This window comes from Oncorhynchus kisutch, linkage group LG18, assembly GCF_002021735.2.
Source record: "Oncorhynchus kisutch isolate 150728-3 linkage group LG18, Okis_V2, whole genome shotgun sequence".
NCBI classification, from domain to species: domain Eukaryota; kingdom Metazoa; phylum Chordata; class Actinopteri; order Salmoniformes; family Salmonidae; genus Oncorhynchus; species Oncorhynchus kisutch.
Genome location: NC_034191.2, coordinates 77,629,899 through 77,652,663, shown reverse-complemented (window position 1 = coordinate 77,652,663; position 22,765 = coordinate 77,629,899). Strand labels below are relative to the sequence as shown.

The 22,765-nt window shown below is 44.9% G+C and overlaps 2 protein-coding genes across 2 annotated transcripts in view; one reads left to right on the top strand and one right to left on the bottom strand.

Moving 5' to 3' along the window:
• Positions 1-19,009, bottom strand: part of LOC116354721 (uncharacterized protein DDB_G0271670-like) — a 42,827-nt gene extending 23,818 nt beyond the window's left edge. Inside the window, exons 1-3 of the mRNA XM_031795315.1 lie at positions 18,996-19,009; positions 17,796-17,888; positions 17,149-17,693 (exon numbers count right to left, since the gene is read on the bottom strand). Coding sequence (XP_031651175.1) covers positions 17,149-17,693; positions 17,796-17,888; positions 18,996-19,009 — 652 coding nt within the window. The remainder of the gene's footprint in view (positions 1-17,148; positions 17,694-17,795; positions 17,889-18,995) is intronic.
• A 2,395-nt stretch (positions 19,010-21,404) lies between these two features.
• LOC109909079 (serine/threonine-protein kinase 17A-like) overlaps positions 21,405-22,765 on the top strand; it is a 76,049-nt gene continuing 74,688 nt past the window's right edge. The window contains exon 1 of the mRNA XM_031796855.1: positions 21,405-21,978. Within this exon, the coding sequence (XP_031652715.1) occupies positions 21,803-21,978 (176 nt within the window). The 5' untranslated portion in view covers positions 21,405-21,802. The remainder of the gene's footprint in view (positions 21,979-22,765) is intronic.

Genomic DNA, 22,765 nt, shown 5'->3' with positions numbered 1-22,765 from the left:
AAACACTAACAAAGACCAGGTAATGGACCAGGTAATGATCCAGGTAATGGGCCAGGTAATGATCCAGGTAATGGGCCAGGTAATGATCCAGGTAATGGGCCAGGTAATGGACTAGGTAAGGGCCAGGTATTGATCCAGGTAATGGCCAGGTAATGATCCAGGTAATGGACCAGGTAATGGACCAGGTAATGATCCAGGTAATGGGCCAGGTAATGATCCAGGTAATGGCCAGGTAATGGACTAGGTAATGGGCCAGGTATTGATCCAGGTAATGGGCCAGGTAATGATCCAGGTAATGGACCAGGTAATGGACCAGGTAATGGACCAGGTAATGATCCAGGTAATGGTCCAGGTAATGATCAAGGTAATGGGCCAGGTATGGACCAGGTAATGGGCCAGGTAATGTTCCAGGTAATGGACCAGGTAATGGGCCAGGTAATGGACCAGGTAATGATCAGAGTAATGGACCAGGTAATGTTCCAGGTAATGTTCCAGGTAATGATCCGGTAATGATCCGGGTAATGGGCCAGGTAATGATCCAGGTAAGGGACCAGGTAATGATCCAGGTAATGATCCAGGTAATGGTCCAGGTAATGATCCAGGTAATGGACCAGGTAATGATCCAGGTAATGGACCAGGTATTGATCCAGGTCATGGACCAGGTAATGGACCAGGTCATGATCCAGGTAATGATCCAGGTAATGATCCAGGTAATGATCCAGGTCATGGTGGAAACGCTGTCAGTGTTGGTCATGCTCTGTATAATGTAAAGTGTCACTTACTGAAGGCATAAATCAGTCAGTGTCCTTTCTGCATTACAATGTACTACAGTCCATATGTTCCAACTGACAGGGCTGCTACAGTATACTAATGACAGAGCATTCAACGGCAAGTAAAACACAACACAACATAGATCTCACGGCCTCGTTAGCACACATGCCCCATGTCACCTGACCTAAGGCTAAGAGAGAGTGTCTGTGACTGACTACGGCTACGTCGTGACTGTGACTGACTACGGCTACGTCGTGACTGTGACTGACTACGGCTACGTCGTGACTGACTACGGCTACGTCGTGACTGTGACTGACTATGGGGTGACTAAGGCTCCGTCTTGACTGTCACTGACTATGGGGTGACTAAAGCTACATCGTTACTATGACTGACTATGGCTACGTCTTCAATGTGACTGACTACGGCTACGTCGTGACTGACTGACTACGGCTACGTCTTGAATGTGACTGACTGCGGCTACGTCTTGAATGTGACTGACTACGGCTACGTCGTGACTGACTGACTACGGCTACGTCGTGACTGTGACTGACTACGGCTACGTTGTGACTGACTGACTATAGCCACTTCTTGACGGTGAGTGACTACGGCTAAGTCATGACTGTGACTGGCTTCGTCTTGACTGTGACTGACTATGGGGTGACTACGCCTACGTCGTGACTGTGACTGACTACGGCTACGTCGTGACTGTGACTGACTACGGCTACGTCGTGACTGTGACTGACTACGGCTACGTCGTGACTGACTGCAGCTACTTCGTGACTGACTGCCGCTACTTTGTGACTGACTGCAGCTACGTCGTGACTGACTGCAGCTACGTCGTGACTGACTGCAGCTACGCCGTGACTGACTGCAGCTACGCCGTGACTGACTATGGCTATGTTGTGACTGACTGCAGCTACGTCGTGACTGACTATGGCTACGTTGTGACTGACTATGGCTACGTCGTGATTGTGACTGACTATGACTACGTTGTGACTGTGACTGACTACGACTACATTGTGACTGTGACTGACTAAGGCTACATCGTGAGTGTGACTGACTAAGGCTACATCGTGATTGTGACTGACTATGGCCAAGTTGTGACTGTGACTGACTGCAGCTACGTCGTGACTGACTATGGCTACGTTGTGACTGTGACTGACTGCAGCTACATTGTGACTGACTATGGCTACGTTGTGACTGACTGCAGCTACGTTGTGACTGACTATGGCTATGTTGTGACTGACTGCAGCTACGTCGTGACTGACTGACTGCAGCTACGTCGTGAGCACCATTGCAACATCTCTCAGCCTCCTTTGAACAGACAGATGTGGCGGAGAGGCCGGCGAAGCCTGAAATTCCCATAAATGTCTGTAAATCATGAATCACCCAGAAGGACCTGCTCCAGCTGCCAGGCTGCTCATCTGGCTCTCGTTACAGCTAAGTTCTTAATTGGACAAACTCATCATCTGTTCAATTGAATCCGTTTGACCCAAAACCTCAATTTGCTGTGGATGGATGGATTGGATCACGAGCAGGACTGGAAAGAGCTTCCAGTCGGCAGCCTCCTTTTCACCACAGCCTCCAAAGCAAACAGCGCCCTGTTTAGACTGCAGTTTGTCTTATAAAGTGGAAGCTTTACAAAGACAGAGAAAGGGACAAACATTACATTTGCCCTGAGAATGTAAGCTAGCATTTCAGTCTTTTCAGAATTACAGTTTTCTTTATTGCTTAAGCATGATTTTAAACAGAGCCTGTGTTTTCATAACACAACACACAATTAGCACAACCACACACCCAATTAGCACAACCACACACCCAATTAGCACAACCACACACCCAATTAGCACAACCACACACCCAATTAGCACAACCACACACCCAATTAGCACAACCACACACCCAATTAGCACAACCACACACCCAATTAGCACAACCACACACCCAATTAGCACAACCACACACCCAATTAGCACAACCACACACCCAATTAGCACAACCACACACCCAATTAGCACAACCACACACCCAATTAGCACAACCACACACCCAATTAGCAAAACACTAGAGAGCCTTTGCAAAATTAAACACTCTTGTAAAAACTATACACTTCTTTTTAAAAACCACACTTTGTTACCATATAAAACACACATGTTTCACATTACTATACTCTGTTTGCACGAGTTACTCTGCTGTGATAAACCTAAAACACTTTTAGCACTTCTACTTCCCTATGATTAGAGTAGGCTACTATCAACAAAGTACAAATATGATGTAAATTCACCAAACACTACACAAGACCAATGTTGCAGACTGAAGAAACTCATTTATTTCTCAACACGCCCAAAATGTTGACATGGAGATTAATAATACTGTAACCAAACATCACTTTACGTATTGTAAGTTACAGTTTTTTCCAACTGCTTACACACAAAATCTTTTCATGTCACACGATTTTTGAAACCTCTCACTCAAAGCGCAAAACTACACACCAAATATCCAAAACCATAAGCTATTTCTCAGCCTTTGACTGAGCTGTCAATTGCATAAAACACTTTCTTCAAAACACTACATACAATTCTCTACCTAAAACACAAAAATCTAACAGGAAGTGACTTGCTTTCCTTTTCCAAACACAACCAATCAAATTGCTACACTCAGTTAAGAACAAATTCTTACTTTCAATGACTGCCTAGGAACAGTGGGTTAACTGCCCGTTCAGGGGCAGAAGGACAGATTTGTACCTTGTCAGCTTGGGGATTTGAACTTGCAACCTTTACGGTTACTAGTCCAACGCTCTAACCACTAGACTACCCTGCCGCCCCAATGTTTAGTGTGTTTAGTGTTTTCAAATCACTGTGTGTAGAGTTTTGCAACAAGTGTGAGGTTGACAATGTGCTTATAGTTGTGCAAATATGGGCTGATGTTTTGCTTCTTGAGTGTAAGGTTTCGCTAATAGTGTACTACTGTTCATTTTAGTGTGTAAGCGATCCAACAAAAACTGTAATCATGATAATGACTTGTACTGTAACACATTTCTCAAACACTAAGGCTGTGTTGAGAGGCAGCACAATTCTGATCTTTTGGATAATTATTGGCCTTTTGTCCAATCAGGGGAGACTTTTTCTTTGTGTTCTGGAACGTAGCCCTGTTTCTTTGTGTTCTGGAACATAGCCCTGTTTCTTTGTGTTCTGGAACATAGCCCTGTTTCTTTGTGTTCTGGAACATAGCCCTGTTTCTTTGTGTTCTGGAACGTAGCCCTGTTTCTTTGTGTTCTGGAACATAGCCCTGTTTCTTTGTGTTCTGGAACATAGCCCTGTTTCTTTGTGTTCTGGAACATAGCCCTGTTTCTTTGTGTTCTGGAACATAGCCCTGTTTCTTTGTGTTCTGGAACGTAGCCCTGTTTCTTTGTGTTCTGGAACGTAGCCCTGTTTCTTTGTGTTCTGGAACATAGCCCTGTTTCTTTGTGTTCTGGAACGTAGCCCTGTTTCTTTGTGTTCTGGAACATAGCCCTGTTTCTTTGTGTTCTGAAACGTAGCCCTGTTTCTTTGTGTTCTGGAACATAGCCCTGTTTCTTGGTCTGGAACATAGCCCTGTTTCTTTGTGTTCTGGAACATAGCCCTGTTTCTTTGTGTTCTGGAACATAGCCCTGTTTCTTTGTGTTCTGGAACATAGCCCTGTTTCTTTGTGTTCTGGAACATAGCCCTGTTTCTTTGTGTTCTGGAACATAGCCCTGTTTCTTTGTGTTCTGGAACATAGCCCTGTTTCTTTGTGTTCTGGAACATAGCCCTGTTTCTTTGTGTTCTGGAACATAGCCCTGTTTCTTTGTGTTCTGGAACATAGCCCTGTTTCTTTGTGTTCTGGAACGTAGCCCTGTTTCTTTGTGTTCTGGAACATAGCCCTGTTTCTTTGTGTTCTGGAACATAGCCCTGTTTCTTTGTGTTCTGGAACGTAGCCCTGTTTCTTTGTGTTCTGGAACGTAGCCCTGTTTCTTTGTGTTCTGGAACGTAGCCCTGTTTCTTTGTGTTCTGGAACATAGCCCTGTTTCTTTGTGTTCTGGAACGTAGCCCTGTTTCTTTGTGTTCTGGAACATAGCCCTGTTTCTTTGTGTTCTGGAACATAGCCCTGTTTCTTTGTGTTCTGGAACGTAGCCCTGTTTCTTTGTGTTCTGGAACGTAGCCCTGTTTCTTTGTGTTCTGGAACATAGCCCTGTTTCACGTGTCTTTCATTTTTGTTCATTGATTTCACCTGTGTTGGTTTCTCACCTGGTCTCATCAGCTCCTTATTTAGTTCAGTTCTTTCTGTTTGTATGGTTGTGAGGTAATGTTTGTTTTTGACTGCATGCCTGTGTTTGACCATTGCCTGCCTGTGACCACGATTCCTGACTTCTGCTAAGGCCTAATAAACATCTACCGTGCTCTGTGGGTGAATCTACACCTTTTTCTCCCTAAGTATTCATTACAAAACTGAAAAGTAGAAGGTATTATATATATGTTATATTCAAATCACTTCCTGAATTGACTACCTTAAATTCAAATGACAATGTGTCATGTACAAAATAAGTTGTTTTGTTGGAATTGTCTTGCATTGTATTTAAAAAAACAATCTAATCAAATGTATTGATATAGCCCTTCGTACATCAGCTGATATCTCAAAGTGCTGTACAGAAACCCAGCCTAAAACCCCAAACAGCAAGCAACAGCAAGGTGTAGAAGCACGGTGGCTAGGAAAAACTCCCTAGGAAGGCCAAAACCTAGGAAGAAACCTAGAGAGGAACCAGGCTATGTGGGGTGGCCAGTCCTCTTCTGGCTGTGCCGGGTGGAGATTTTAACAGAACATGGCCAAGATGTTCAAATGTTCATAAATGACCAGCGTTGTCCAATAATAATAAGGCAGAACAGTTGAAACTGGAGCAGCAGCACGGCTAGGTGGACTGGGGACAGCAAGGAGTCATCATGTCAGGTAGTCCTGAGGCATGGTCCTAGGGCTCAGGTCCTCCGAGAGAGAGAATTAGAGAGAGCACACTTAAATTCACACAGGACACCGAATAGGACAGGAGAAGTACTCCAGATATAACAAACTGACCCTAGCCCCCCGACACATAAACTACTGCAGCATAAATACTGGAGGCTGAGACAGGAGGGGTCAGGAGACACTGTGGTCCCATCTGAGGACACCCCCGGACAGGGCCAAACAGGAAGGATATAACCCCACCCACTTTGCCAAAGCACAGCCCCCACACCACTAGAGGGATATCTTCAACCACCAACGTACCACCCTGAGACAAGGCTGAGTATAGCCCACAAAGATCTCCGCCACGGCACAACCCAAGGGGGGGGGGGCGCCAACCCAACCCTAAATGTGCCAGTCTATTGTCTATTTTTACTGGCTTTTAGAATAATTTTATCCATAGAATATCCTGGGCATCCCTTAGTAAAAGCATCTACTATGTTATTTAAGTACGATGCTATTGATATTAACTATTCAAATATTTGTAACGGCGTTCTTCGTTTGTCAAAAGAGAGTCGGACCGAAATGCAGCGTGGTGGTTACTCATGTCTTTAATGGAAAAAGTGACGATACATGAAATAACTAAATAAATACAAAAACAACAAACGGAACGTGAAACTTATTACAGCCTATCTGGTGAAACTACACAGAGACAGGAACAATCACCCACGAAATACAAAGTGAAACTCAGGCTACCTAAATACGGTTCCCAATCAGAGGCAACGAGAATCACCTGACTTCTGATTGAGAACCGCCTCAGGCAGCCAAGCCTATACAACACCCCTAATCAGCCGCGATCCCAAATACTACAAACCCCAATACGAATTACAACAACATAAACCCCTGTCACACCCTGGCCTGACCAAATATATAACGAAAACACAAAACACTAAGACCAAGGCGTGACAGAACCCCCCCCCCCCCCAAGGTGCGGACTCCCGGACGCACCTCAAAACCAAAGGGAGGGTCCGGGTGGGCGTCTGTCATTGGTGGCGGCTCCGGCTCGGGACGTGGACCCCACTTCATTAATGTCCTAGTTCCTCCCCTTCGCGTCCTGGGATAATCCACCCTCGCCGCCGACCATGGCCTAATAGTCCTCACCCAGAACCCCACAGAACTGAGGAGCAGCTCGTGACTGAGGGGCATCTAGGGACTGAGGGACAGCTCGGGACTGAGGGGCAGCTCGGGACTGAGGGGCAGCTCGGGACTGAGGGGCAGCTCGGGACTGAGGGGCAGCCCGGAACTGAGGGGCAGCCCGGAACAGAGGGGAAGCCCAGTACTGAGAGGAAGCCCAGTACTGAGAGGAAGCCCAGTACTGAGATGAAGCTCAGGTAGGTAGTAGGCTCCGGTAGATCCTGGCTGGCTGGCGGATCTGGAAGATTCAGGTTGACTAGCAGATCTGGAAGATTCTGGTTGACAGGCTGATCTGGAAGAATCTGGTTGACTGGCAGATCTAGAAGATCATGGCTGACTGGCGTATCTAGCTGCTCTATGCAGACTGACATCTCTGACTGCTCCATGCAGGCTGACAGCTCCTTGCAGACTGGCAGCTCCTTGCAGACTGACAGCTCCTTGCAGACTGACAGCTCCCTGCAGACTGGCAGCTCCTTGCAGACTGACAGCTCTGACTGCTCCATGCAGGCTGACAGCTCCTTGCAGACTGACAGCTCCTTGCAGACTGGCAGCTCCTTGCAGACTGGCAGCTCCTTGCAGACTGACAGCTCCCTGCAGACTGGCAGCTCATTGCAGACCGACAGCTCTGACTGCTCCATGCAGGCTGACAGCTCCTTGCAGACTGACAGCTCCTTGCAGACTGGCAGCTCCTTGCAGACTGGCAGCTCCTTGCAGACTGACAGCTCTGGCTGCTTCATGCAGACTGACAGCTCTGACTGCTCCATGCAGGCTGACAGCTCCTTGCAGACTGACAGCTCCTTGCAGACTGGCAGCTCCTTGCAGACTGGCAGCTCCTTGCAGACTGACAGCTCCTTGCAGACTGACAGCTCCTTGCAGACTGACAGCTCTGGCTGCTTCATGCAGACTGACAGCTCTAACTGCTCCATGCAGGCTGACAGCACCCTGCAGACTGGCAGCTCAGGCTGCTTCAAACAAGCAGGAGGCTCCGGCAGCGCTGTAGAGAAGAAAGGCTCTGATAGCGCTGAACAGGCGGGAAACTCCGACAGCGCAGGAGAGGAGGAAAACGCTGGCTGCGCTGAACAGACAGGAGACTCCGGTAGCGCAGGAGAGGAGAAAGGCTCTGGCTGCCCTAAACAGGCGGAGACCCCGACAGCGCAGGAGGGAAGGAAGGCTCTGGCTGTGCTGAACAGGCGAGGTGCACAGAAGGCCTGGTGCGTGGTGCTGGAACTGGTGCTACAGGATAGAGGACACGCACAGGAAGCCTGGTGCGGGGAGCTGCTACCGGAGGACTGGTGTGTGGAGGTGGCTCTGGATAGACCGGACCATGCAGGCGTACTGGAGCTCTGGAGCACCGAGCCTGCCCAAGCTTACCTGGCTCGATGCCCACTCTAGCACGGCCAATACGAAGGGCTGGTATGAACCATACCGGGCTATGCACCCGCACTGGAGACACCGTGCGCTCACTAGCATAACACGGTGCCTGCCCGGTCTCTTTAGCCCACCGGAAAGCACAGGGAGTTTGCGCAGGTCTCCTACCTGGCATAGCCATACTCCCTGTAAGCCCCCCCCCAATAATTTTTTGGGGTTGCTTCTCGGGCTTCCTTGCCAACCGTGTTCCCTTGTATCGTCGGCTCCTATCTCCTGCTGCCTCTGCTTCCTCCTTGGGGCGGCGATATTCACCAGGCTGAGCCCAGGGTCCTCTTCCGTCTAATATCATCTCCCAAGACCAGAAGTCCTTATATCGCTGCTCCTCATGATTAACAGGGAGAGTTAGCTCAGGTCTGACTCCTGACTCTGTCACCCTCCCCCCCGAGCCCCCCCCCAATACATTTTTGGGGCTGCTTTTCAGGTTTCCTTGCCAACCGTGTTCCCTCGTATCGTCGGCTTTTATCTCCGGCTGCCTCTGCTCTCCTCAGTGCCTCCACCTTTTCCCATGGGAGGCGATCTCTTCCAGACAGTATCTCCTCCCAAGTGTAACAACCTTTGCCATCCAATACGTCTTCCCATGTCCATTCCTCCTTTCGCTTTTCCTGCGGTCGCTGCCTGTAACCACGCCGCTCGGTCCGTGTGTGGTGGCGCTCGGTCCGTGTGTGGTGGGTGATTCTGTAACGGCGTTCTTCGTTTGTCAAAAGAGAGTCGGACCGAAATTTTTATTTATTTATTTTTTATTTTACCTTTATTTAACCAGGTAGGCAAGTTGAGAACAAGTTCTCATTTACAATTGCGACCTGGCCAAGATAAAGCAAAGCAGTTCGACAGATAAAACGACACAGAGTTACACATGGAGTAAAAACAAACATACAGTCAATAATGCAGTATAAACAAGTCTATATACAATGTGAGCAAATGAGGTGAGAAGGGAGGTAAAGGCAAAAAAGGCCATGATGGCAAAGTAAATACAATATAGCAAGTAAAATACTGGAATGGTTGTTTTGCAATGGAAGAATGTGCAAAGTAGAAATAAAAAATAATGGGGTGCAAAGGAGCAAAATAAATAAATAAATTAAAATTAAATACAGTTGGGAAAGAGGTAGTTGTTTGGGCTAAATTATAGGTGGGCTATGTACAGGTGCAGTAATCTGTGAGCTGCTCTGACAGTTGGTGCTTAAAGCTAGTGAGGGAGATAAGTGTTTCCAGTTTCAGAGATTTTTGTAGTTCGTTCCAGTCATTGGCAGCAGAGAACTGGAAGGAGAGGCGGCCAAAGAAAGAATTGGTTTTGGGGGTGACTAGAGAGATATACCTGCTGGAGCGTGTGCTACAGGTGGGAGATGCTATGGTGACCAGCGAGCTGAGATAAGGGGGGACTTTACCTAGCAGGGTCTTGTAGATGACATGGAGCCAGTGGGTTTGGCAACGAGTATGAAGCGAGGGCCAGCCAACGAGAGCATACAGGTCGCAATGGTGGGTAGTATATGGGGCTTTGGTGATAAAACGGATTGCACTGTGATAGACTGCATCCAATTTGCTGAGTAGGGTATTGGAGGCTATTTTGTAAATGACATCGCCAAAGTCGAGGATTGGTAGGATGGTCAGTTTTACAAGGGTATGTTTGGCAGCATGAGTGAAGGATGCTTTGTTGCGAAATAGGAAGCCAATTCTAGATTTAACTTTGGATTGGAGATGTTTGATATGGGTCTGGAAGGAGAGTTTACAGTCTAACCAGACACCTAAGTATTTGTAGTTGTCCACGTATTCTAAGTCAGAGCCGTCCAGAGTAGTGATGTTGGACAGGCGGGTAGGTGCAGGTAGCGATCGGTTGAAGAGCATGCATTTAGTTTTACTTGTATTTAAGAGCAATTGGAGGCCACGGAAGGAGAGTTGTATGGCATTGAAGCTTGCCTGGAGGGTTGTTAACACAGTGTCCAAAGAAGGGCCGGAAGTATACAGAATGGTGTCGTCTGCGTAGAGGTGGATCAGGGACTCACCAGCAGCAAGAGCGACCTCATTGATGTATACAGAGAAGAGAGTCGGTCCAAGAATTGAACCCCGTGGCACCCCCATAGAGACTGCCAGAGGTCCGGACAGCAGACCCTCCGATTTGACACACTGAACTCTATCAGAGAAGTAGTTGGTGAACCAGGCGAGGCAATCATTTGAGAAACCAAGGCTGTCGAGTCTGCCGATGAGGATATGGTGATTGACAGAGTCGAAAGCCTTGGCCAGATCAATGAATACGGCTGCACAGTAATGTTTCTTATCGATGGCGGTTAAGATATCGTTTAGGACCTTGAGCGTGGCTGAGGTGCACCCATGACCAGCTCTGAAACCGGATTGCATAGCAGAGAAGGTATGGTGAGATTCGAAATGGTCGGTAATCTGTTTGTTGACTTGGCTTTCGAAGACCTTAGAAAGGCACGGTAGGATAGATATAGGTCTGTAGCAGTTTGGGTCAAGAGTGTCCCCCCCTTTGAAGAGGGGGATGACCGCAGCTGCTTTCCAATCTTTGGGAATCTCAGACGACACGAAAGAGAGGTTGAACAGGCTAGTAATAGGGGTGGCAACAATTTCGGCAGATAATTTTAGAAAGAAAGGGTCCAGATTGTCTAGCCCGGCTGATTTGTAGGGGTCCAGATTTTGCAGCTCTTTCAGAACATCAGCTGAATGGATTTGGGAGAAGGAGAAATGGGGAAGGCTTGGGCGAGTTGCTGTTGGGGGTGCAGTGCTGTTGTCCGGGGTAGGAGTAGCCAGGTGGAAAGCATGGCCAGCCGTAGAAAAATGCTTATTGAAATTCTCAATTATGGTGGATTTATAAGTGGTGACAGTGTTTCCTATCTTCAGTGCAGTGGGCAGCTGGGAGGAGGTGTTCTTATTCTCCATGGACTTTACAGTGTCCCAGAACTTTTTTGAGTTAGTGTTGCAGGAAGCAAATTTCTGCTTGAAAAAGCTAGCCTTGGCTTTTCTAACTGCCTGTGTATAATGATTTCTAGCTTCCCTGAACAGCTGCATATCACGGGGGCTGTTCGATGCTAATGCAGAACGCCATAGGATGTTTTTGTGTTGGTTAAGGGCAGTCAGGTCTGGGGAGAACCAAGGGCTATATCTGTTCCTGGTTCTAAATTTCTTAAATGGGGCATGTTTATTTAAGATGGTTAGGAAGGCATTTAAAAAAAATATCCAGGCATCCTCTACTGACGGGATGAGATCAATATCCTTCCAGGATACCCCGGCCAGGTCGATTAGAAAGGCCTGCTCGCAGAAGTGTTTCAGGGAGCGTTTTACAATGATGAGTGGAGGTCGTTTGACCGCTGACCCATTACGGATGCAGGCAATGAGGCAGTGATCGCTGAGATCTTGGTTGAAGACAGCAGAGGTGTATTTAGAGGGGAAGTTGGTTAGGATGATATCTATGAGGGTGCCCGTGTTTAAGGTTTTGGGGAGGTACCTGGTAGGTTCATTGATTATTTGTGTGAGATTGAGGGCATCAAGTTTAGATTGTAGGATGGCTGGGGTGTTAAGCATGTTCCAGTTTAGGTCGCCTAGCAGCACGAACTCTGAAGATAGATGGGGGGCAATCAGTTCACATATGGTGTCCAGAGCACAGCTGGGGGCAGAGGGTGGTCTATAGCAGGCGGCAACGGTGAGAGACTTGTTTTTAGAGAGGTGGATTTTTAAAAGTAGAAGTTCAAATTGTTTGGGTACAGACCTGGATAGTAGGACAGAACTCTGCAGGCTATCTTTGCAGTAGATTGCAACACCGCCCCCTTTGGCAGTTCTATCTTGTCTGAAAATGTTGTAGTTTGGAATTAAAATGTCTGAGTTTTTGGTGGTCTTCCTAAGCCAGGATTCAGACACAGCTAGAACATCCGGGTTGGCAGAGTGTGCTAAAGCAGTGAATAGAACAAACTTAGGGAGGAGGCTTCTAATGTTAACATGCATGAAACCAAGGCTATTACGGTTACAGAAGTCGTCAAAAGAGAGCGCCTGGGGAATAGGAGTGGAGCTATGCACTGCAGGGCCTGGATTCACCTCTACATCGCCAGAGGAACATAGGAGGAGTAGAATAAGGGTACGGCTAAAAGCTATGAGAATTGGTCGTCTAGAACGTCTGGAACATAGAGTAAAAGGAGGTTTCTGGGGGCGATAAAATAGCATCAAGGTATAATGTACAGACAAATGTATGGTAGGATGTGAATACAGTGGAGGTAAACCTAGGTATTGAGTGATGAAGAGAGAGATATTGTCTCTAGAAACATCGTTGAAACCAGGAGATGTCATTGCATGTGTGGGTGGTGGAACTAATAGGTTGGATAAGGTATAGTGAGCAGGACTAGAGGCTCTACAGTGAAATAAGCCAATAAACACTAACCAGAACAGAAATGGACAAGACATATTGACATTAAGGAGAGGCATGCTTAGTCGAGTGATCAAAAGGGTCCGGTGAGTGGAGAGGTTGGTTGGTGATTTAGACAGCTAGCCAGGGCATCGGTAGCAAGCTAGCATAGGATGGAGGTCTGTTGTTAGCCACCTCCTGCGCTCCGTCAGTAGATTAGTGGGGTTCCGTGTGGTAGAGGGGATCAATCCAAATCACACAACAACAAAAATAAAAACAATAGATATAGTTATAGAGGCCCAAGAAGAAAACATAATAATAATAATAAAAAATAAAATAAAATAATAAAAAATGTCCGATTGTCTATTCAGATAGCAGCCGGTAAGACAGCTAACGGTTAGCAGGCCGCAGATGGGCGTTCAGGTAACGTCGCGACGGAGGAGCCAGCCGAATAACTCCTTCGGGTAGATAACGTCGGCAGTCCAGTTGTGAAGGCCCGGTGGGGCTCCGCGAAGGCAGCAAACCGGGTCCGGATAGGCGACTGCAGCCCAGGTGCGATTGATGGAACTCAGGAGTGATTGACGCGGCTTGCTAGCTCCGGAACAATTGATGTTTGCTCCGGAATCGACGAAGGCCGATAGTCACACGGATAGCAGCTAGCTAGCTGTGAGATCCGGGCATGAATGTCCAGAGAGCAGTCGAAATCCAGGGACATGGAGAGAAAAATTGGTCCGGTATGCTCCGCTCCGAGCCGCGCTGCGCCGTACAGAACTGGCGATAGACTTTCGAGCCAAAGGATAGCCGATGACCACAAACCGTGGTTAGCTGAACACCAACGACTTGCCAGTAAAGGAGCCAACTAGCTTCTGAACTAGCTTCTGGATTAGCTTCTGGCTAGTTTCAGGCCAGCCTCCTGGAGTTTCTGGCTAGCTTCTTGGAGGATTACAGATCTGAGGTAAATAATACTTTTTTATAAATATACATTGGTGAGACGGGTTGCAGGAGAGTGTTTTGAAGATGAGTTGATGGAAAATAAAAATAAAATGTATGTGAAAAAGTTGTAAATATATATATATACAGGACACGACAAGACGAGGACAAAAGACGTCTGAACTGCTATGCCACCTTGGATCGCTAAGAATGCAGCGTGGTGGTTACTCATGTCTTTAATGGAAAAAGTGACGATACATGAAATAACTAAATAAATACAAAAACAACAAACGGAACGTGAAACTTATTACAGCCTATCTGGTGAAACTACACAGAGACAGGAACAATCACCCACGAAATACAAAGTGAAACTCAGGCTACCTAAATACGGTTCCCAATCAGAGACAACGAGAATCACCTGACTGCTGATTGAGAACCGCCTCAGGCAGCCAAGCCTATACAACACCCCTAATCAGCCGCGATCCCAAATACTACAAACCCCAATACGAATTACAACAACATAAACCCCTGTCACACCCTGGCCTGACCAAATATATAACGAAAACACAAAACACTAAGACCAAGGCGTGACAATATATAAGATCATAGCTTGATCAGAGCTTGCAATATAAATGATGCAGCGATTTTTTATTTATTTTATTTCACCTTTATTTAACCAGGTAGGCTAGTTGAGAACACCTTTATTTAACCAGGTAGGCTAGTTGAGAACACCTTTATTTAACCAGGTAGGCTAGTTGAGAACACCTTTATTTAACCTTTTTCAAGCAGAAATTTGCTTCCTGCAACACTAACTCAAAAAAGTTCTGGGACACTGTAAAGTCCATGGAGAATAAGAACACCTCCTCCCAGCTGCCCACTGCACTGAAGATAGGAAACACTGTCACCACTGATAAATCCACCATAATTGAGAATTTCAATAAGCATTTTTCTACGGCTGGCCATGCTTTCCACCTGGCTACTCCTACCCCGGACAACAGCACTGCACCCCCAACAGCAACTCGCCCAAGCCTTCCCCATTTCTCCTTCTCCCAAATCCATTCAGCTGATGTTCTGAAAGAGCTGCAAAATCTGGACCCCTACAAATCAGCCGGGCTAGACAATCTGGACCCTTTCTTTCTAAAATTATCTGCCGAAATTGTTGCCACCCCTATTACTAGCCTGTTCAACCTCTCTTTCGTGTCGTCTGAGATTCCCAAAGATTGGAAAGCAGCTGCGGTCATCCCCCTCTTCAAAGGGGGGGACACTCTTGACCCAAACTGCTACAGACCTATATCTATCCTACCGTGCCTTTCTAAGGTCTTCGAAAGCCAAGTCAACAAACAGATTACCGACCATTTCGAATCTCACCATACCTTCTCTGCTATGCAATCTGGTTTCAGAGCTGGTCATGGGTGCACCTCAGCCACGCTCAAGGTCCTAAACGATATCTTAACCGCCATCGATAAGAAACATTACTGTGCAGCCGTATTCATTGATCTGGCCAAGGCTTTCGACTCTGTCAATCACCATATCCTCATCGGCAGACTCGACAGCCTTGGTTTCTCAAATGATTGCCTCGCCTGGTTCACCAACTACTTCTCTGATAGAGTTCAGTGTGTCAAATCGGAGGGTCTGCTGTCCGGACCTCTGGCAGTCTCTATGGGGGTGCCACAGGGTTCAATTCTTGGACCGACTCTCTTCTCTGTATACATCAATGAGGTCGCTCTTGCTGCTGGTGAGTCCCTGATCCACCTCTACGCAGACGACACCATTCTGTATACTTCCGGCCCTTCTTTGGACACTGTGTTAACAACCCTCCAGGCAAGCTTCAATGCCATACAACTCTCCTTCCGTGGCCTCCAATTGCTCTTAAATACAAGTAAAACTAAATGCATGCTCTTCAACCGATCGCTACCTGCACCTACCCGCCTGTCCAACATCACTACTCTGGACGGCTCTGACTTAGAATACGTGGACAACTACAAATACTTAGGTGTCTGGTTAGACTGTAAACTCTCCTTCCAGACCCATATCAAACATCTCCAATCCAAAGTTAAATCTAGAATTGGCTTCCTATTTCGCAACAAAGCATCCTTCACTCATGCTGCCAAACATACCCTTGTAAAACTGACCATCCTACCAATCCTCGACTTTGGCGATGTCATTTACAAAATAGCCTCCAATACCCTACTCAACAAATTGGATGCAGTCTATCACAGTGCAATCCGTTTTATCACCAAAGCCCCATATACTACCCACCATTGCGACCTGTACGCTCTCGTTGGCTGGCCCTCGCTTCATACTCGTCGCCAAACCCACTGGCTCCATGTCATCTACAAGACCCTGCTAGGTAAAGTCCCCCCTTATCTCAGCTCGCTGGTCACCATAGCATCTCCCACCTGTAGCACACGCTCCAGCAGGTATATCTCTCTAGTCACCCCCAAGACCAATTCTTTCTTTGGCCGCCTCTCCTTCCAGTTCTCTGCTGCCAATGACTGGAACGAACTACAAAAATCTCTGAAACTGGAAACACTTATCTCCCTCACTAGCTTTAAGCACCAACTGTCAGAGCAGCTCACAGATTACTGCACCTGTACATAGCCCACCTAAAATTTAGCCCAAACAACTACCTCTTTCCCAACTGTATTTAATTTTTATTTATTTATTTATTTTGCTCCTTTGCACCCCATTATTTTTTTTTTATTTCTACTTTGCACATTCTTCCATTGCAAAACTACCATTCCAGTATTTTACTTGCTATATTGTATTTACTTTGCCATCATGGCCTTTTTTGCCTTTACCTCCCTTCTCACCTCATTTGCTCACATTGTATATAGACTTGTTTATACTGCATTATTGACTGTATGTTTGTTTTTACTCCATGTGTAACTCTGTGTCGTTTTATCTGTCGAACTGCTTTGCTTTATCTTGGCCAGGTCGCAATTGTAAATGAGAACTTGTTCTCAACTTGCCTACCTGGTTAAATAAAGGTAAAATAAAATAAATAAATAAATAAAATAAATAAAACCAGGTAGGCTAGTTGAGAACACCTTTATTTAACCAGGTAGGCTAGTTGAGAACAAGTTCTCATTTGCAACTGCGACCTGGCCAAGATAAAGCATAGCAGTGTGAGCATACAACAAAGAGTTACACATGGAGTAAACAATTAACAAGTCAATAACACATTAGAAAACAAAGGGGGGGTCTATATACAATGTGTGCAAAAGGCATGAGGAGTTGAAAAGTTGTGATATACTGTATTTAGATTAGATGTGCATTCAAATTGCTAATTTACATTTATGAAATTACTTATATATTTCAAAAAGAGGGAGCCTATTGAGAAACTATTGGTCCTTTGTTCTCTCTTTCAACTACCTTGTCCTATATGACTTTGTCTTGCAGAATTGAGAAATTATAAAATACATGTTTATGATGAAACCCGATATGCATTGGTTAGATACTTCAACGACTGCTGCTACTACTACTACTACCACTACTACTGCTACTAATACTACTAATACTACTAATACTACTTCTACTACTAATGCCAGTAATGCTATTGCTGCTGCTACAGCTACTGCTGCTACTGCTACTACTGCTACTACAACTGCCACTGCTACTACTACTACTAATGCTACTGCTACTACTACTGCTACTATTACTAATGCCAGTACTGCTATTGCTGCTGCTACTGCTACTACTACTGCTGCTACTACGACACCTACTACAACTACTGCTACTACTACTACTGCTAATACCACTGCTACTACTACTACTGCTACTGATAATTCTACTGCTATTACTACAAATACTAATACTACTACTACTACTGCTACTATTACTACAAATACTACCACTACTACTATTACTACCACTACTACTATTACTACCGCTACTGCTAAATCTTCTAATATTACTACTACTACTACTGCTACCACTACTACTAGTACTTACATTACTACTACTACTACAACAACTACTACTTTTACTTCTACTACAACTACTACTACTACCGCAACTACCACCACCACCACCTCTACCACTACCACTACTACTACTACTACTACTACCACCGCTACTACCACCACTTCTACTACCACTACAACTACCATTACTACTACTACTACTACCACTAGCAAAACCACTACTACCACTACTACGACTACCACCACATCTACGCCTCCTACTACTGCTACTACTACTGCCACTACCACTACTAACACTAATACTACCACTACTACCACTTCTACCACTGCTACTACTGCTACTGCTACTACTACCACCATTACTACCACGACTACTAGTACTTATACTACCACTAACACTACCTCTACTACTACTACTACTGCTACTTCTACCACTACCACTACTACCACTACCACTACCACTACTAAAACTACAATTACTAATACTACAACTACTAGCAATACTACTACAACTACTACCACTACCAATACTACCACTACCAATACTACCACTACCACTACTACCACTACACCTACCATTACTACTACAACTTATACTACTCCTACTACTACTACCACTAACAATACTACTACTACCACTACTACCACTACTACAACTTCTACGCATGCTACTACTACTACTACTACTACTACTACTACCACTACTACTACTCCTTCTACTACCACTATTACCACTACAACTACCATTACTACTCCTACTTCTACTACTACCACCACCAATATTCTACTACTACCACTACCACTTATACTACTACCACCACTACTACTAGTAGTACTACTACTGCCACTACCAGTTCCACCAGTACCGCCACTACCACTACTACCACCACTACCACTACCGCTACTAGTACTACCGCTACTACCACTTCTACGCCTGCTACTGCTGCTACTACTACCACCACTACTACCACTACTACTACTACTTCTGCTACCACTATCTCTACCACTATTACCACTACAACTACCATTACTTCTCCTACTACTACTACCACCACCATTATTCTACTACTACCACTACCACTACCACCACTTATACTACTACCACTACTACTACTAGTACTACTACTGCCACTACCAGTACCACCACTACCGCCACAACCACTTCCACTACTACCACCACTACCACTACCGCTACCACTACTACCACTACACCTACCATTACTACTATTACTACTACTTATACTACTCCTACTACTACTACCACTAACATTACTACTACTACTACTAATACCACCACTACTACTACTTCCACTACCTCTACTACTGCTACTACTGCTATTACTACCACTACTACCACTTCTACCAATACTACTACTTCTACGACCCCAACCACTAGTAGTAGTAGTAGCAGTACTACCACTACTACTACTACTACTACTATCATTACTACTAACACTAATACTATCATTACTGCTATCACTGATACCACTACTACTACTACTACTACTACTACTATCATTACTGCTATCACTACTACTACTACTATCATTACTGCTATCACTACTACTACTACTATCATTACTGCTATCACTACTACTACTATCATTACTACTAACACTACTACTATCATTACTACTAACACTACTACTACTACTACTACTACTATCATTACTGCTAACACTACTACTACTACTATCATTACTACTAACACTACTACCACTACTACTACTACCACTACTACTACTAACACTACTACCACTACTACTACTACCACTACTACTACTAACACTACTACCACTACTACTACTACTACCACTACTACTACTAACACTACTACCACTACCACAACCAACACTAATTCTGCTACTATTTGTATTACTACCACTACTACTACTACTAATAATAATAATAATAATAATAATAATACTATGAATACTACTACTAGATCAACAATAAAGAATTATATTGTATTCTACTCTTCTCTCTTCTATTTTGATGACTCTCGCTGGTTAATGTGTTCAGGTTTGTGCACATTGCCCAGATTTTACTATGACAAAATACTATGAAAATGGATACAGGTTAGACAAGTGGAATGTATTGACAATCGATGGATTACATCTTCCTGGGAATTCTCCCAGCTCCCAGTGACCTAATGGTTGTGCTGTGTCTGATTACCAGTTAGGATATTTAAAGCAAATTGAAGTTAATTGAATAAGACTGTTGGCACTGCACCCACTGTAAGCAGATCTAACTGGTATGGAGCAACGATTTATATATATACAATAGATGACTAATAGAGGGCGCTGTTTTGAAGCCTCCAGGCCTCACTCTTGTTACTCCCCCTCCATTGTAAAAAATATGTTGGAAGCTATAGAAATGCATTTATTAATGTGTACATTTGTTTTTGACACATTTATTCTACTATCTTAATACACATGTTTTTCTCATTTTTATTTCACCTTTATTTAACCAGGTAGGCTAGTTGAGAACAATTTCTAATTTACAACTGCGATCTGGCCAAGATAAAGCAAAGCAGTGCAACACAAACAACAACACAGAGTTACACATGGAATAAAAAAACATACAGTCAATAATACAATAGAAAAAGTCTATATACAGCTTGTGCAGATGAGGTAGGATAAGGGAGGTAAGGCAATAAATAGACCATAGTGGCGAAATAATTACAATATAGCAATTAAACACTGGGGTGATAGATGTGCAGAAGATGAATGTGCAAGTAGAGATACTGGGATGCAAAGGAACAAAATAAATCAAATAAATAACAGTATGGGGATGAGGTAGATGGATGGGCTATTTACAGATGGACTATGTACAGGTGCTGTGATCTGTGAGCTGCTCTGACAGCTGGTGCTTAAAGTTAGTGAGGGAGATATGAGTCTCCAGCTTCAGTGGTTTTTGCAGTTCGTTCCAGTCATTGACAGCAGAGAACTGAAAGGAAAGGCGGCCAAAGGAGGAATTGATTTCATTTTAGATTGGAGATGCTTAATGTGAGTCTGGAAGGAGAGTTTACAGTCTAGCCAGACACCTAGGTATTTGTAGTTGTCCACATACTCCAAGTCAGAACCGTCCAGGGTAGTGCTGCTGGACGGGCGGGCAGGTGTGGGAAGCAATCAGTTGAAAAATATGCATTTAGTTTTACTTGCATTTAAGAGCAGTTGGAGGCCACGGAAGGAGAGTTGTGTGGCTTTGAAGCTCGTCTGGAGGTTAGTTAACATAGTCTCCAAAGAAGGGCCAGAAGAATACAGAATGGTGTCGTCTGCGTAGAGGTGGATCAGAGAATCACCCGCAGCAAGAGCGACATCATTGATATATACTGAGAAAAGAGTCGGCCCGAGAATTGAACCCTGTGACACCCCAATAGAGACTGCCAGAAATCCGGACAGCAGGCCCTCCGATTTGACACACTGAACTCTGTCTGAGAAGTAGTTGGTGAACCAGGCGATGCAGTCATTTGAGAAACCAAGGCTGTTGAGTCTGTTGATAAGAATATGGTGATTGACAGAGTCGAAAGCCTTGGCCAGATCGATGAATACAGCCCATATTATGTGAGCTAAACATAAACATTAAAAATGAAGTACCAATGTTAACAAAAAACACTTAAATACATTAATTTTTTCCTTGAAACATTTAAATTAAATGCTGTAGAATTCCATTCATTCTTATGAAGGACTGCGTTTCTGAGGAGGGACAATATGGCCTACAAATCCACTCATTGGCCAATGCATAATAGGACAATCCAGGGTTTTTATACATTATTGATGTGGAGAGCCCTCCCCCTGCCTGTTGTGAAGAAGCATGCGCCGCCCTATTTGGTCAAATTGCTTGTCAATCAGGAGTGCTACCACGGTGACAGAGACAAAGTATCTGACTGTAAATGTGTAATATATTATTTCATCCGTTGTTCAGACAGATGAGCTAGCGAAATCAGATTAGACAGCCCGGTTACAAACAGTCAGTTGAGTTTAAAATATTGAAACATTGTTGCACGCTTCGACATCATTTAATTACACATGAAAGTAACAGTTTTCTCCTCTGAAATATCCATGAGGGATGCGGTCTTATTTTATCACTCCTAAAGCTGTGAAGTACTGCTACTTTTGTGGTCATATTGTAGCCAACGTCTACTACTAGTCTTCCAGCCTACTAGGGAAGTTGGGGTTGCTGTCGTTGTCTGTTTTGTTTTAAAGTGACAGGAAAGACAGCCCGCTGTAAAACATTCATCCCGGATCGAATCGACGCGATGATTCCTGAATGTCCCCGGAGCCGAGAGACAAGGAGCCGAACGCGGTGCCACTATGGCCAGGTAGCCGAACCAAACCAGAACTGTTTTGGGCTACTTTCCGAGATCAAAACTCTTATCAAGAATGAACCATTCACTGACCACTACACCATCATTCCGGGCAAAGAACTTGGCAGGTAACTAACGTTAATAAGTTCTTAGTAAATAACGTTACTGTAGATCTGGTGCTGAGCATCTATCCAGCTTGTCTCTGTGAATTGTCTGAAGAACTTCTGAGCTACTGTGTCTGTCTGTTTCCATACTTCTGATAATACTGAAGATGTAGTGCAATTTTTTTTTTGCCCATTTCTTGAATAGTTGATATTCAAATATCCCCGTTTCTGGCTGTGGTAGTTAGATGTGGTAGCTACTAGCTATCTCTAGTTAGATGAGGTAGTCACATCTCCTTTCCTGCTGTCATTGTGTAGGTATTTGTCTGCACCGCAAGTTATTTGACATTATTTTATTTAACATTACGCCATGATATTCTGTCCAGCAGTTAAGGGTTTTGCAACATGTATTTTTGATTGTAGACATCCGTGTAAATTGGGGAATCTGTTGAAGGCACTTGCGTCAATGTCACCGCGCACTTGGAGACAAGCCATTAGTGCATGTAATGTTCACCCTTGCGTATAGGGTGCCAGCTGTAAAATCACGCCTCTCTTGTTTGAGAATGCTGGAGAAGGCTATGCATGGCAGGCCATAGCGGTGGGCTTGCATTTTCTCCACAGCAAGGTCACTCGTCATATCTTTGCTGACTGTTTGAACTGCAATGTGAGCTGATGTGTCTGATAAATTGTAAAAAAAATTATAATAATCATCACTGAAGCACATGAGTTATTTTCTGTAAGGAAAAATGCAATGCCCCTCAGTTTTCAGCCAGTCTTCACTAGGCCTTGTCTTGGGACAGATTCCTTTCCTTCC